This window comes from Mchenga conophoros, linkage group LG11 (genome assembly GCF_057382185.1).
Source record: "Mchenga conophoros isolate Kocher_MC1m ecotype Shallow Benthic linkage group LG11, M_conophoros_male_GT1.1, whole genome shotgun sequence".
Taxonomy (NCBI): domain Eukaryota; kingdom Metazoa; phylum Chordata; class Actinopteri; order Cichliformes; family Cichlidae; genus Mchenga; species Mchenga conophoros.
The window spans coordinates 24,274,544-24,289,709 of record NC_140536.1 but is presented as its reverse complement, the minus strand read 5'-3'; the positions used below and the strand labels follow the sequence as shown (position 1 = coordinate 24,289,709).

General features: G+C 42.2%; 1 protein-coding gene across 1 annotated transcript; it reads left to right on the top strand.

Annotated features, from left to right (window-relative positions):
• The first annotated feature begins 5 nt into the window (after positions 1 to 5).
• Positions 6 to 15,111, top strand: vars1 (valyl-tRNA synthetase 1). Its single transcript, XM_085291665.1, has 29 exons — positions 6 to 138; positions 663 to 1,021; positions 1,105 to 1,248; positions 1,340 to 1,541; positions 1,628 to 1,743; positions 2,338 to 2,413; positions 3,850 to 3,950; positions 4,044 to 4,171; positions 4,261 to 4,425; positions 4,513 to 4,594; positions 4,685 to 4,804; positions 7,338 to 7,446; positions 7,540 to 7,719; positions 7,894 to 8,018; positions 8,150 to 8,253; positions 8,348 to 8,506; positions 9,002 to 9,092; positions 9,222 to 9,327; positions 9,486 to 9,556; positions 9,768 to 9,893; positions 9,980 to 10,084; positions 10,520 to 10,667; positions 11,049 to 11,176; positions 11,449 to 11,604; positions 11,696 to 11,920; positions 12,052 to 12,163; positions 14,181 to 14,356; positions 14,700 to 14,849; positions 14,933 to 15,111. The coding sequence occupies exons 1-29, from the start codon at positions 6 to 8 to the stop codon at positions 14,999 to 15,001; spliced, it is 3,966 nt and encodes a 1,321-aa protein (XP_085147791.1). The 3' UTR covers positions 15,002 to 15,111.
• Positions 15,112 to 15,166: the final 55 nt, after the last annotated feature.

Genomic DNA, 15,166 nt, shown 5'->3' with positions numbered 1-15,166 from the left:
ATAACATGGCTTCCGTTTTGTGCCGGAAGCGACGGCTGAAACCCGGAACTCGTTGCAGTTTCATTGCATCAGACGGGCATTCATGTGGCTGTGTGTGTGTGCTAACTGAGCTGACGTCTCTGTCTGTTTCATTCAAAGGTACGCAGGACTCGCTTTAAAACATTTTAATAGCAAGCCTCAGGTTTCTTAGACGCTTACTTTCTGGTGAATTTAAAGTTGTGGCAGCTTGAATAAAGGTTTATTAAAGTTCACGCTGGAGCTGCTGAAGAAAAACTTCTTTCAGTTTGACTCGTTGGCTTAAGCTAACTAGCCTGCTTGCATGAGTTTTCATCAGTCTGACAGGTGCCACGGCTCAGAGCTGCAGAAAGTGAAACAAAGAGCTAACGGGCTAGCATACCTATCCTTTTTAAAGCTAATCTGATACCCACTGTGACATGCTTAAAGCTGATTTTATTAAATATGTTTAAAACAGTTTGCTTTAAAAAAAAAAAAAAAAAACTTAACCCACCTTCTGGACATGCCCCTTGAGTGGCATAAAGTTTGGCATAACAGTGTTTCTGCCAGCAAACACACCCATCCAGTCTGATAAGGAAATGCTCAATTACAGCAACAAAATGAATGTTTCTCTCTTACTTCATGCAACCTGAATGTGTCTTCACCAGAGATGACCACTCTCTACGTGTCTCCTCACCCTGATGACTTCAGGAGCCTTCTGGCTCTCTTAGCTGCAGAATATGGACCGTCCTCCCGGCCGCAGATCATCACAGAGGACCCTCCTGCATCTCTGAACGCCCGCTCCAGACCAGCCCTGGTGCTGGCCGCCGCTGGGGATGGTGACTCTCTAGTGAGCGGGGCCACTGCTGTGTCATGGTACTTAGCCTTTCAGGGAAAGAGGGCTGGTCTGGATGCTAAGCAGCAGAGCCAGGTGTGGCAGTGGCTCAGCTTTGCAGACAATGAGCTCACCCCAGTGTCGTGTGCTGTGGTCTTCCCTCTGATGGGGGTGACAGGAGTGGATAAGAAGGTATTTAAAGCTTTCTTGGACCTGAACGTGTGTCTGATTTGTTCATGTAAAAATGTATTCTCCTACTCTTTGTGCATTCTCAGCTCCAGCAGACTTCCCGTGCAGAGCTGATGCGTGTTCTTAAGGTTCTCGATCAGGCTTTGGCACCAAGAACCTACCTGGTGGGAGAGAGCATTACCCTGGCTGATATGGCTGTAGCTACAGCGGTTTTACTCCCCTTCAAATATGTATGTGTCCTGCGCTACACTTTCTATCTAACAGGTTTTTCTGCATAGCTTCTGAACAGACGAGCTTTATTATGCTTTTATGAATACTCAGGCATTGGAGCCATCAGACAGGAAGGCTGTAACGAATGTTACCAGATGGTTCACGACCTGCATTAATCAGCCACAGTTCCTGAAGGTACTGGGGGAGATCGTTCTTTGTGAAAAGATGGTCCCAGTCACACCAAAAACAAATGCTGCTACAAATGCTGTTAATGGCAGTCCTGCTGCTGACTCTCCCGGCGCTCCAGCAAACGGTTAGGAACTTCAACGAATCACTTGATAAGTATTAGCAGAATGTAATGTACAGTATCTCATGCCATTGTGATGTTTCCTCTCTCAGGCCCACCGAAGACGGAGGCCCAGCTGAAGAAAGAAGCAAAGAAGAGAGAAAAGCTTGAAAAATTCCAACAGAAGAAAGAAATGGAAGCAAAGAAAAAGACACAGCCGCCATCTGAGGTATAAATACGCAACATGTACAAAGAGAAATTCATTTGTGAAGTTTTGAAAATCGCAAATATCCATGGTAAATCATCTGTTCTTATGTAGTGCTTTTCTACTCTACTTGAAAGTGAAAGTGATTTATATAACATATTAAATTCATACAAGCACTTTCTTGTTTTTCTATTTTTAGTCCTGCTGTGTTCTGTCAAAATTATGATCTCAATGCACTGTGATCAGCTGTATAAATTCTCCATAGACTGCTCTTGTTCAGAGCTTATCTGTTTATTTCTTCATTTCTGTTCATGCCATTTCAGTTATTACATTGTATGTGGTGTACAGTATGACAATGTCTAAGGCAGGATATGGGGGAAAAGGGGGAGGAGGGTGATAGGGGAAGACGTCATAAAAGGACAAAGTACAATTTATCGCTAACTGCCTCACCTGTAAGAAAAACAGAATGTACAGAACACAAAAATTTGAAAATGAAAATTCGAAAGGGTGACTCTGAGCTAGCCGTCTGATTTGTAGTTGATAGTAACTCAGTCACTGAAGACATTACTATTTCAAAGTCTCTCATGGTTTTTTTTTCTTCTGCTTTTTTTTTCTCAGAAAAAGGCCAAACCTGAGAAGAAGGAATTGGGAGTGATTACATATAACATCACCACCCCTGCTGGAGAAAAAAAAGGTGAGTGTTCACTATGCTTGAGTTGATTTGTGTACTGTAAGCACATTCCACGTAACTTAGTGTTCCAGGCAAGCTTCCCTGAAGCTTGCACTTTAAAGTTACCTTATCTTAGTGACCACAACCTGTAAAGCGGATGCCACACCTAAGTTTCAAGCTGTTTAATTTAAACAGAAAATAAAACAGAGGAAATGGCCGGGCAAAAAAAAGTGGAACAAATTAGGGTCAGTGGGCTGTAGGACCAAGAGCTTCTCTCCCTAAACTAATGAGGTAAAAAAGTAAACCAACAAATAAAACTGCAAAAGACAGTCTACCAGTACTTCCATCTTAAAAGAAAAAGAAAGAAGGAAGTGGAGATCTGAAGATGCTGGAGAGCTGCTTGGTCTGGTAGAACAAGGCCCTTTAGTTAGAGGCAGAACAGTCATTAATGACTGGACCTGATAAAGAGGGAATTGATGAGCAAAGTAGGAGAGTAGGGCAGGAAAGGGGAAACAACACTGACAGGTCTGTTGGCAGCAAAACAACAAAGACTGTAATATCTGAAAAATATGCAAAGTTCAAACAGTGTGGGCTAAAAGCATTACAAGTGTGACGTGTCTGATACCAAAAGCACATTAAATGATTTAAGCTGTGGCCTAGTATTTAAAACTCCCCACTGTCAATCAAGTTAGTTTATAGAGGTGTGTGTGTGTGTGTGTCTGCACTATGTCAGTAAAGGCTTTTTAAAGGCAGGAAGTAAAGCTGGATAAAATAGACCCTCCTGCTGTCTGGGCACGAGGTCCACGTTAATGGTACCACTATATTCCGGAGAATTGATTGATCAGTGGGTGGTAGTTTTGTACCAATTGACCCCCTCTATTGAACTTAACTTCCTTTATAACAAGATGGATCTGCAGCAGAAGTTACCATGGTGATGCGCCATCCCATCACAAGTTAACCACTGCCATTACCCAGAAAATCCAGGTTTAACAATAAAGTTGCCTCAGTAAGCACCAAATCCTGCTTTGTAGCTCAGGCCTGTGGTCACGCCACAGTTTTTAGTTTTTAGATAAATGTGGACATTTCACCAACTAGGTGCTGTGTAAAATAAAAGACACATAGGTTAGACAACCACAGTATTCTTTAGATTTAGGGGAACAGATTCTAGGCTTCAGGATTTGATATTCGTATGTATGCTAGAAAGCTTAACATCCAAGTGTCTTCATACTTCTCATCGTATATTATGTGTGTATTATTGTGCTTTGTTGACCTTTACGTTTAGTCCTTCTGGGTTTTGCAGGGTTTTTTTATTCATTAGAGGTTTATTATTTCACTGAGTGATGACGTGTTTTAAAAAAGTGCACCTTCTTTTCAGGCTGTGATATTAGTAGTTTTTTCAGCATTTCACTTGAGTGAGCTTTAGATGCTTTACTGAACTTTTTCCTCACCTTTGCTGCCAGATGTTGTTAGTCCACTTCCTGACTCCTACAGTCCTCAGTATGTGGAGGCTGCCTGGTATCCGTGGTGGGAGAAGCAGGGCTTCTTCAAGCCCGAGTATGGGGTAAGTCCTCAGATATTATAAAAATGGTCCTGAATTAGATTTTTAATTGATAATTTTAGCTTCAAATAACCTGTCTGTCACTATATTCTGTAGAGGAAGAGTATTAGTGAGGAAAATGCTAAGGGCATCTTCATGATGTGCATCCCTCCACCTAATGTGACAGGATCACTTCACCTGGGTCACGCCCTCACCAACGCCATCCAAGACTGTCTAACCAGATGGTAATTTAATAAACTATAATTCTTTTGTTAACTGATGAAATTTCTCTCTGCTAATATGTTTGAGCTAATCTCCCATCCGGTCTGTGCAGGCACAGGATGCGAGGTGAGACCACCCTGTGGAACCCGGGCTGTGACCACGCTGGCATTGCGACCCAGGTGGTGGTGGAGAAAAAGCTGATGAGAGAGAAGGGCATGAGCCGTCATGACTTGGGCAGGGAAAACTTTATCCGGGAAGTCTGGAAATGGAAGAATGAGTAAGTAAAAGAAGTAGCAGGAAAAGCGAAGATTTAAACAATCTTAAATTGGAAAAACACCACAAAATTTCTTTTTATCCCTTGTAGGAAGGGAGACCGGATCTACCATCAGCTGAAGAAACTGGGCTCTTCCCTGGACTGGGACAGAGCTTGCTTCACTATGGATCCTGTAAGGTTTCTAAAATCTTTGATGTGTGGGAAATTTTGTGTTCAATAATAGTTAAAAATAAAAATTTTCTGTTTACCTGGGCTCCTCTAGAAACTTTCCTATGCAGTCCAAGAGGCCTTTATCCGCATGCACGATGAGGGAGTGATCTACAGGAGCAAGAGGCTGGTCAACTGGTCCTGTACACTGAACTCTGCCATCTCTGACATAGAGGCAAGTCACTCTGCGTTAAGCAGTATGTCTCATTTTCGGGACCTTTTTTCACCACAAGACAACTGCAAGTGGGGGGATATTGATACACTGAGATATTTTCCATGGCAACATTGGATCAATACAGGGACAACAAATATTGATGTTTAATGAAATATTTAAAATACTTTTGGAATGATAAGAACAGCAGTGCTCAGGGTGCACCACACCCTGAGGTAATGTTAGCCGAGAAAACTTAGATTAAATCGGCTGAACCAAAAAAAAAAAACCATCCGTAAACTGACAAAACTACCTCCTAATTCAAGACAAGCTAAAAGCTCAGTCACACAAATAAAAACGTGAAACATCTACAAATAAATTGGTGGCTACCTGGAGGTTAAATTGAATTATTTCACATTCTGGCAGATTTCAACTTGTGATGACTAAATGGTTGCCAAGAGGTTGAGGGTGTTGCACAACCATATTTGATCGCAAGCTAATTGCACAGGTGTCTGATAGGAGGCGAGCTTTGTGTAAACAGTTGCAGTCTGACTTGGACTGACTGCAATTTACAGTTGAAAAAAGGGTCATAAATTGCAATATATATTACTTTAACCTTCAACATATCGATAAATGTTGGAAGTCACACTAATATCCTATTGTGAGTTAAGTATTGTGATGTTGCATTGGGGGGTGTCTGGCGTGTCCCACCTCTATCTGCAGTGGTACTCATACTAGGATGGACATTCACAGACAAGTATATAAAGAATATAAATGGAGCTGTCTCACATGCATCTTGTGGATTTGCTAAGCTCATTGAAACATGATTATATTGTGAACTCCCCCATGAACAGTTACCCTGAGGAAAAAAATGTACCAAGTCTAGTGCACTCTGCTCAAATCAAACTTATGCCAAACAAATGATACCACCCCAACTTAATAGGGTGATCAATAATAACTAACCAGGCGGAAAGAGGTTTAGTGAGAGTTAACAAAGTTATCGAGTATGGGTTAAAGGTTTTACTGTTTTGCAAAAAAATAAAATAGGCCTGCAAGCAAGATGCTCTCCTGGACGTTTTTCAACTTGGACTCAGACAAAAAAAGGTTACAGAACAAAAAAATAACAGTCAGGAACATGAAAGCCCTTCTAGGTGCAGTTAATCTTTCACACCAGGCAACACGCAACCCTAACAAACAAGGAGGAGGCACAAAGCAGACTGCCCAGTTTTTGAAATGGCTGTCGTGAATTACTCTGTTGTGGATGAAGCAGAAGAAAACAGGCTGGTGAACAGTAACAGGGGTCTGCACTGACTTGTCAGAACAAATTAGTAACCGCACATAAGAGTGAGTCCGGCGATCTGTGGCTGTGACAAAGAGGAAACTTCAAAGCTGCTCCTTTATGAAACTATATGATATATGTCAAGGTCCAGATACATCACACAGAGCCCAAAGACACCATCAGCATGCCTTTACATGCAGGTGTACACAGACCCGCCCTCACTCATTTCACATTTATTGGCTGCTACTACTACCTTGTAACCTTTGAAGCTCTTTCCTGAGCTGAGCAGGTTCTGTGATATTTCACGCCTGCTTATAGAACAAAATGACTGGCTCTGCATCAGAAGATAGTGAGGATGGTCTCCACCTATGCAGCTACTCGGTTGCCAAACTACATCTTTATTGATATATGAGGTGTCAGACTAATTGTTAAGGGTACTAGGAAGGTTGTCAAATGTTGTCGTCATGGGGGAAAGAGATAAAAGTTCACCCATCTGAAGTCCTGATTAGTAAAGTCAATGAACAGTATTAACAGGAGATGAAGTTTGTTACTGTTGCTCCATTTCTAAGCTACAGTTTAATATTAGTTTGAGTGTATGGATGTTTATTCCATAGCCAGATATTGGATGTGGCGTCTCTTAATGATCAAATTAACCATCATAATACAGTACAAGTGTTATGGTATGATATCCCTGAGCTCGTGCATTTCATGGCATTAGATGTGCTTTCCAAATATGGTAAATGTGGCGTGAGCACTGCAGCTCGCTCTCATAATGATGTGAGAATGTCTTAATGAAGCCGTGAGGAACATTAGCATAAAACCGAATCACATCTCGATGATAGAGTTGCATTCTTTTAACAGACTGATGAAGCAATGTTACATTAGGTAATATCACCCACTGATTACTAGGACTGGATATCAGCACAAACCTTTAGATTACCTACAGAATTATGTCTGAAATATGAAGTATTGAAAAAAGACTCTTCGATTCTTTGTACTACTTACTGTGATGAGATATTGTATCTTTACTTTGTGTAATGTGGTAATTCATGCAAGTTCCTGCTCGTGTGAATACAAAATTAAACACTTTTGCATTTAAGGGCTCTTGCTTATTTTGTTAGGCTTTTTTGTATAAATGTGTGACTGCATGAACAGAATAAATACCCTGAAAAAGGCTCCACTGATAACCCTGTTATTAGGCTGTAATGGTAACAGAGCCATTTTGGCAGTGCCAGGCATTGTGTGCCCTCTTGATTAAATGTATTTTTCGGCTTTCAGGTGGATAAAAAGGAGCTCGCTGGCAGGACTCTTTTGCCTGTGCCTGGTTACAAGGAGAAAATCGAGTTTGGGGTCTTGGTGTCTTTTGCCTACAAGGTGGATGGATCAGGTATGTAAATTTATGGAAAGCAAAAAATGTTAACAAAGACACTTTGTGCTGCTGTTACGATACAGGTCTCCTTGTTCTTTCTTTGTCCTTCAGATGAGGAGGTGATCGTGGCCACGACTCGTATTGAGACTATGCTTGGAGACACCGCAGTAGCCGTTCACCCTGCCGACGCCAGATATCAGCATCTGAAAGGAAAAATGGTTCTTCATCCTTTCTGTGACCGCAAGATGCCCATAGTCTTTGATGACTTTGTGGACATGAGCTTTGGAACAGGTAGGCCTGGGGTACAGAAAAAAGATGTCATAGCTGCAGGTCTACAGTGTGCCGAGAATAAGTAATCATAACAAGTCGTTAAGCCCAGCCATTTGCCTCATTACAATTGTTCTTTTTTTTCTTTTTTCCCTTGTTCTCTGCTTGGCCTGTCTCTCTGCACCATTTTCTGTTCAGGCGCTGTCAAAATCACCCCGGCTCATGACCATAATGACTACGAGGTTGGAGAGAGACACAATCTGGCCTTCATCAACATCTTGGATGAAAATGGCCTGCTCATTAACGTGCCTCCTCCCTTCTTGGTATAGTGTCTCATTATCGTCCTTCCCCCCTGCAGTGTGTGACACTAAAGTCACGCTTTCTCATAGTTTGCTTCATGAGGCTATCTTATTTTTCAGAATTTTTTATTTTTAATTCGTCCTTCCCTCCCCAGGGCATGAAGCGTTTTGAGGCCAGGAAAGCAGTGCTTCAGGCTCTCAAAGACAGAGGCCAGTTTAAAGAGATCAAAGACAACCCTATGGTTGTCCCAGTTTGCAGGTAAAATTTGTGCACAAGCTGGACATGGGTTGTTTTTGTTTGAGCTTCCTTTATCTGTATTCCTTTAAGCCCCATTGTGCGTGTTCCCTATCAGCCGTTCCAAGGACATTGTGGAGCCGCTGCTGAAACCCCAGTGGTATGTGGACTGCAGAGATATGGGCAAGGAGGCTGCTGATGCTGTCAGAGAAGGCAGGCTCAAAATCATCCCTGACCACCATCTCAAAACATGGTTCAACTGGCTGGACAACATTAAGTAAATACTGCTTCCTGATTGTTTATTTTTTAGTTTTAAGCTTTTAGTTTAAGCATTTTGACACTTTTGCTTTCTGCAGTTTTAGGCATTTAAACAGAAATCTTGAGAAAAGGTGTCAATTTTAGTGTAGGAAATTGACACCTTTTTGTTATCAGTTAATTGGCAGAATATTTCCTTGGCTATTTGATTAATATATTATTTAAAACAGATGAAATTTTCTCAGAAACAAGCTTGTTTAAGCTCAAAGATATTTGATTTCTCATCACACAGGAAAAAAGGAAATCAGTTAATAGAAAGTGATGAGCCAGAACCGGAGAAAGTTTAATTAAAAAAAGAATATATTACATTATCAATTATTAAAATTGATGCCAGTTAATTTTCTGCCATCGCCTCACCTATTAGTGAACAAATTGGTTCAGGTCTAGAAAGGAGATGATTATCAGAAAGTGTGCACAGAGTTCATTTTCACATCCGTCTCTCTGTCTTCTTTTTCAGGGATTGGTGTATCTCTCGGCAGCTGTGGTGGGGTCACCGTATTCCTGCTTACTTCATCACTGTCAACGATCCGTCTGTGAAACCAGGAGAGGTAAGATGACTTCTCTTTTTGTTGTCAAGGTCTGGAGGACTTCAGATGACAGATAAAAGCTGCATCCGTATCGTGCATGTCATTGTCTGTTTCTCTGATTTATTTCTTCTTCTGTTCTTTTGCCTGCAGGACATGGACGGTCATTACTGGGTGAGTGGGAGATCAGAGGAAGAGGCCAGGGAGAAGGCGGCGAAACGCTTTAATGTGTCTGCAGACAAAATTACCCTCAGACAGGGTGAGATTTAGCTGTTTTTAATTTGGCACTTTTCCGTAGCACAATTATTGTAAAGTTATCTAATAACTTCATAATGCGCCAACACACACATTTGCCTAATTTAATTAATTCTACTCCATATTCATGCAGATTAGATAACTTTTGCTCCTGCGTTTCAGACGAGGACGTTCTGGACACTTGGTTCTCGTCTGGCATTTTCCCCTTTTCTATCTTCGGCTGGCCTAATGAGGTAAAACACTGAGGTTAAATGACTTTCTTTCTGCTGACACAGACGGCACATTGTTTCAGTTGACTGAAAGAATACCTTAAGCAGAATAGAAAAGAGAAACATGGAAATGTTTAATACCTGATTTCTGGTTTCATAGTATAAAAGAAAAAACCCTCCTAAAATATTAATCATTCTGTGTTTTTCCCAATGTGTTTGTTGTCGTTGGTTCTAGAATGAGGACCTGCAGGTGTTTTACCCCGGCACCTTGTTGGAGACGGGCCATGACATCCTGTTCTTCTGGGTTGCCCGCATGGTGATGATGGGTCTCAAACTGACAGGCAAGCTGCCCTTCAAAGAGGTGAGACCAATCACCCACGACACTGACACAGCAGGATGTGATATTTGTAGTACATGACTCACTGATGTTTTCGTTTCATTTTTCAGGTTTATCTGCATGCAGTGGTACGTGATGCTCACGGAAGGAAGATGAGCAAGTCTCTGGGCAACGTTATCGACCCTCTAGACGTCATTACAGGGATCTCCCTGGAGGTAAAGCCTAATCAGCCTTTAATCCACGCTCAGATACACACAAACACTTAGGCAAACATAAATATACATACTCTTTTCTCCCATCTGTTTGGGTTGTCTTTTACATAGTCACCATGCTCTTATGGGTCCCTTGAGGCCCTTACTCTTATATAAACTTTATTAAGCACCTCTTTCTGCTTCCAACAAGCTTTTATTGAGTCCATCAATCTCTTCACCAGCTGCGGGGAAATTGTTCAGTCAGATGAAACGGACCTGTCCTCTAGAGGGCACTGAAGGACTTGTAAACTAAGCTTAACCCTGAATGTTTTCCCTCTGAAGGTCCTTTCCTCCCTGGCCAGTTTAAACATCAGGCAGTCGAAGGAGGTCTCGTATTCTGAAGATGAAAAGAGAAAATTGTTGAAAACCTCCCTCGTCCTCTTACTCTCCATCCTCTAGGGTCTTCATGCCCAGCTGATGGACAGCAACTTGGATCCTGTGGAGGTGGAGAGAGCGCAGCAGGGCCAGAAGTCAGACTACCCAAATGGCATCCCAGAGTGTGGCACAGATGCTCTCCGGTTTGCTCTGTGTGCTTACACCAGCCAAGGTGAACTTTTTACGTCTTCCTTGTTTGTCCTGTTTTCCTTCTTAGATTCCTTTTAATGACCAGTGTTTGAAATTCACTAATATACATTAATTACAAACCATAAAGCTTATCTCTGTCAATCAGAAGTAGACATTCATGAGTGTTTCAGGTAAATGAATCCCTTTATGCCTGAAAATGACTTTGGTGTAGATCTGCACCTTTTCTTTCATCAGACCAATGCTATAGTACCCACAGCTATGGCCACTAATGCCATTTTCACTCATGATAATTCTTCTAGCAGATAGAAAACCACATTTTAACAAGTATAACAAGTATACAGCTTGATTTCCACTGGAGTCGTTCTTTGGTATTTACTGAAATCTTCATTTCTGAATCTCGCAGGTAGGGATATCAACCTGGATGTCAACCGCATCCTGGGCTACCGTCACTTCTGCAACAAACTGTGGAATGCTGTGAAGTTTGCCATGAAGACTCTAGGAGACAACTTTGTACCATCAGAGAAAGTCCAGGTGAGACCAAGGGAACAGATGAAGGATACAGAACATAAACAAAGTCTGTTCCATGCTTATTGATATTCCTCGAGTTAGATGCGTAACACATTTTGACCAAATCTCTGTTTCAAAACAAAACAGTGTTTGTTTGGAGGCTTAGTTTGCCATGATTTGTATTCGTAGATTTGCACACATTGACATTTGGGACATACCTGGTGCGGGGTTGTGTTGCCTGAATCTAAAGATCTCTCTTTTTTTTTTCTTTTTTACACTTCTGTCGATCCTCTCAGTTATCTGGAGAGGAGAGCGTATCTGACAGGTGGATTCTGTCCAGGCTGAGCGCCGCTGTTACACTCTGTGACGCCGGCTTCAAGGCCTACGACTTCCCAACCATCACCACCGCCATCTACAACTTCTGGCTGTACGAGCTCTGTGACATCTACCTGGTAAGGATCTTGTAGGCGACTGAGCAGCCCAGAGTCTCATGAAAGTTCCACTTCCTCCTTATCTTTTCCTTTTTCTCTTCTTGTTTTCCAGGAAAGTGTGAAACCAGTATTCAGTAAAGCAGAGGAAGACAGCACGAGCCAGAGACAAGCCCTGGTGTGCAGACAGACCCTTTACACCTGTCTAGAGGTTGGTCTACGCCTGCTGTCTCCCTTGATGCCCTTCGTCACTGAGGAGCTCTATCAGAGGTTACCACGAAGAAAACCTCAGAGCGATCCTCCCAGCATCTGCGTCACATCATATCCCACCACCGAAGAGGTGAGAAAAAGAAGGGGGGGGCAGCTTGTGCTGAATCTTACTGATGCTCAAATAGCCTTAAAAAGTTTTTTTGTGGAGAGTGCTGTTTTGTGTTTTTTGCAATTACATTTTTTCCCTGTGATTTGTTGTAGTTCTGCTGGAACAGTGAGGAGGTGGACCGCGACATGGAGTTCATAATGACCATTGTCAAGACGATCCGATCGCTTAGGGCTGACTACAATCTAACCAAGACCAGAGCTGACTGTAAGACACACAAAATAAATTTTAAAAGTGATGCTAAAAATAATTTTTAGTTCATATTTCATCTATTTTCATGTGGAAATTAACCAGCATGTCTGTTCAATGCTGTACTTACAGTTGGAAATTAGCTCAATTCAGCATGTTCACACAAGCCTGCCAGCTTCACATGGAAATCTTTTTGCACACTGCTCAGAAAAATTAAGGGAACACTTGACCTTACAGTCCCAGTTAAGCTTCTGGGATATTAATCTGTCCAGTTAGGAAGCACAAACCATTTAGAATTCACTTCACAATGGTTTGGTGCAGATGAAAGTGACAACAGGTGGACTGGAGAGGCAACAAAGACAGAGAAAGTTGGGAGGAGGGGTGGTGACCACAGAAAATTTTGCCCTCCTGGTTGAGTTTCCTGTAGTTCGGCTTTTTGTTAGTATCCTTGTCACTGCTGGTAGCTCGAGTCGGTATCTGAAGCCCGTTGAGTCCTGTTCATCCGGGTCGGTACATTCATACGTGTTATCACAAGATTTGCTGTCTTTCCCCACCACAGTCTCAACAGTGTGGAGGTGATACCTGGGGATACTAGCAGAGCTGGCTCTTATGCTATCTGTTCTTCTCTGTGGGACAAGGAGCACTGCCAGAGCCCTTACAGAATGACCTCCAGCAGGCTACTTACATCCTCGTTTCAGATCAAACTGTTAGAAACAAAATATGTGAGGACCTGGCGACATTCACCTGATCTGGCGATCTGATTTGTGCTCACGAATCAGCTCCGTGCAGCTTGATTGGAGTTTGCCAGAGAGCACCAGAACTGGCAGGTCCACTACTGGCGCCCTGCTCTCTTCACAGATGAAAGCAGGTTCATACTAAGCACGTGACAAGCATGAAATAGTCTGGAGATGCTGTGGCAAATGTTATTCTGCCTGCAACATCATCTGTGAAGAGAACGGGATGCCAGTGGCGAGCCTGCCAGTTCTGGTTTTCCTAGGAGGATGCCAGTTGAGCTGCATGGTGCTTGGCTGTGAGCACAGATCCCACTTGTCACCCTCATAGAGTCTGATTCTGACTGTTTGGTTAGAAACATGCGCTTGAATAACCTGCTGGAGGTCATTCTGTCTCCGCTGCACAATGGACCAGATACCGGTCCTGCTGCCAAGTTGCCCAGCTCTCCTCGTGTCCCCTGGTGTCTGTCTGAGAGACACTGTAAATCTTCTTGTATGGATGTGGCCATCCTGGAGCTGGACTCACTGAGTAACCTGAGTGGGATGTAGACAGTGACTCATGCAACCAGCAGCAAGTAAAATCAGGAGGGATAGAGCGAGAGCAATGGTCTGTGGCCGTCACCTGTGAGAACCATTTCCTTTCCAGAGGTTGTCTTGTTGTTGCTTCTTCAGCAACTTTCATTTGCACCAAAGCAGGTGAACATGATTCTGTATGGTTTGTAATTTCTGACTGGACAGATTGATACCACTTAAATTTTAGGGATATTATGTTATACTGGGATGATCGAGTGTTCCCTTATTTTATTTTTTTGAGCAGTCTATTTTTATTCCACTATAGTTTTGAATTTGATGGCAGTAATGCTGCATTTTATGACAAGCAATGATTTAAAGATCTAAAGAGGGGAGCAACTGTAGTGACAGATCGAGTGGACTATAGCAACAAGAGTTTGGCCTGAAACACACGAAGACTTTAGAAGTCTCCAAGAAAAGTTTCTGATTCTCTAAAGAAGTAAACTTGCTATTAAAAGAAAGGATTAGAGTCTAACAAGCAGTTTTCAGCTACTTTACATAATATTTTCCAACCTCTCCTACTTTATAGTTCAACTTCGGCATACAGATATTGAAAAATATGTTAAAGCATTTACATACCATATGTTGTTATTATAAAATATGCTTCATTAAAATGAATTAAACTGCACACCAGTATGTAGAGGATGTGTATGCACTGAATCAGAGTTATAGCTCATCAAGAATGCACTGTTCTGATGCTCGAAACCTTTACCATCTGTATTTTCCTCTCTTAGGCTACCTCCAGTGCATAGACTCTGCAACTGTGTCCCTGGTGCAGAAATACAGTCTGCAGATCCAGACCTTGTCTTATTCTCAGGCCGTCATCTCTCTGACAGCCAACCAGCCTGTCCCAGAAGGCTGTGCTGTGGCTATCGCTTCTGACAGATGTACTGTCAACCTTATGCTCAAGGTGAGGGCCAGTATAATCTGCCCTGTTCTGTTTGTATCCTTCCATCTGTCTGTTATATCAGGTGTGTGTATCTTAGACCCCCTGTACTATGAATGCACTAGTGTTTTACATGTAGGTTTTCTTTTTTTCAAGTTTTGAATTAGGTGAATTCCCCTGTGAATAGCCTGATAGATATGAGTAGATATGCATTTATACTATCAGGGATGCCATTTTTAAATTTGCTCCACCTGAATGGCAGTTCAGTTTTTTTTTTTTTTTTTAAAGTTTCTCCATTGCAGAGCAAAAATAACAGGATCAAGTTTTAGCTGCGATTCCCATTTTCACTTCTTTTCCCCCCCCACAGGGTCTCATTGATGTGGAGAAGGAAGTGGCTAAGCTGATGACGAAGAAAGGGGATTTGGAGAAACAGATGGAGAAACTGAGAGAGAAGATGGGGAAGAATGACTACAAGGAGAAGGTGCCGGTGAAGGTGCAGGAGCAGGATGCTGAGAAGGTGGGAAAAGGAAATTGACTCGACAGGATTCTCAGGTTGTAAGAATTCCTTGTAAATAAGAAACTTCCTCTTTCTCTCCACAGCTACGACAGAGCCAGATTGAGCTTGAGAAGGTGAAAGAAGCCATGGACAACTTCAGGAAAATGATTTAATTCCTATTTAGCTTTATGTAAAATCTGCTTTTTTTCATGTCATGTTAATTTCCTTTTTTTTTTCCCCCAAGTGAATAATGGACAATACTCAATAAAACTCTTGTACCAGACAGCGGTCTTCAGGGATGTGAAGCAATCTATTAATCTAACTCGCTTGTAAATCTG

Bases quoted from the DNA above. Each gene is read 5' to 3' on its own strand.
- vars1 (XM_085291665.1), top strand. From the start codon at position 6: ATGGCTTCCGTTTTGTGCCGGAAGCGACGGCTGAAACCCGGAACTCGT. The intron at 139-662 runs GTACGCAGGACT...TGTCTTCACCAG, and splicing joins TCTGTCTGTTTCATTCAAAG to AGATGACCACTCTCTACGTG. The intron at 11,177-11,448 runs GTGAGACCAAGG...CGATCCTCTCAG, and splicing joins TACCATCAGAGAAAGTCCAG to TTATCTGGAGAGGAGAGCGT.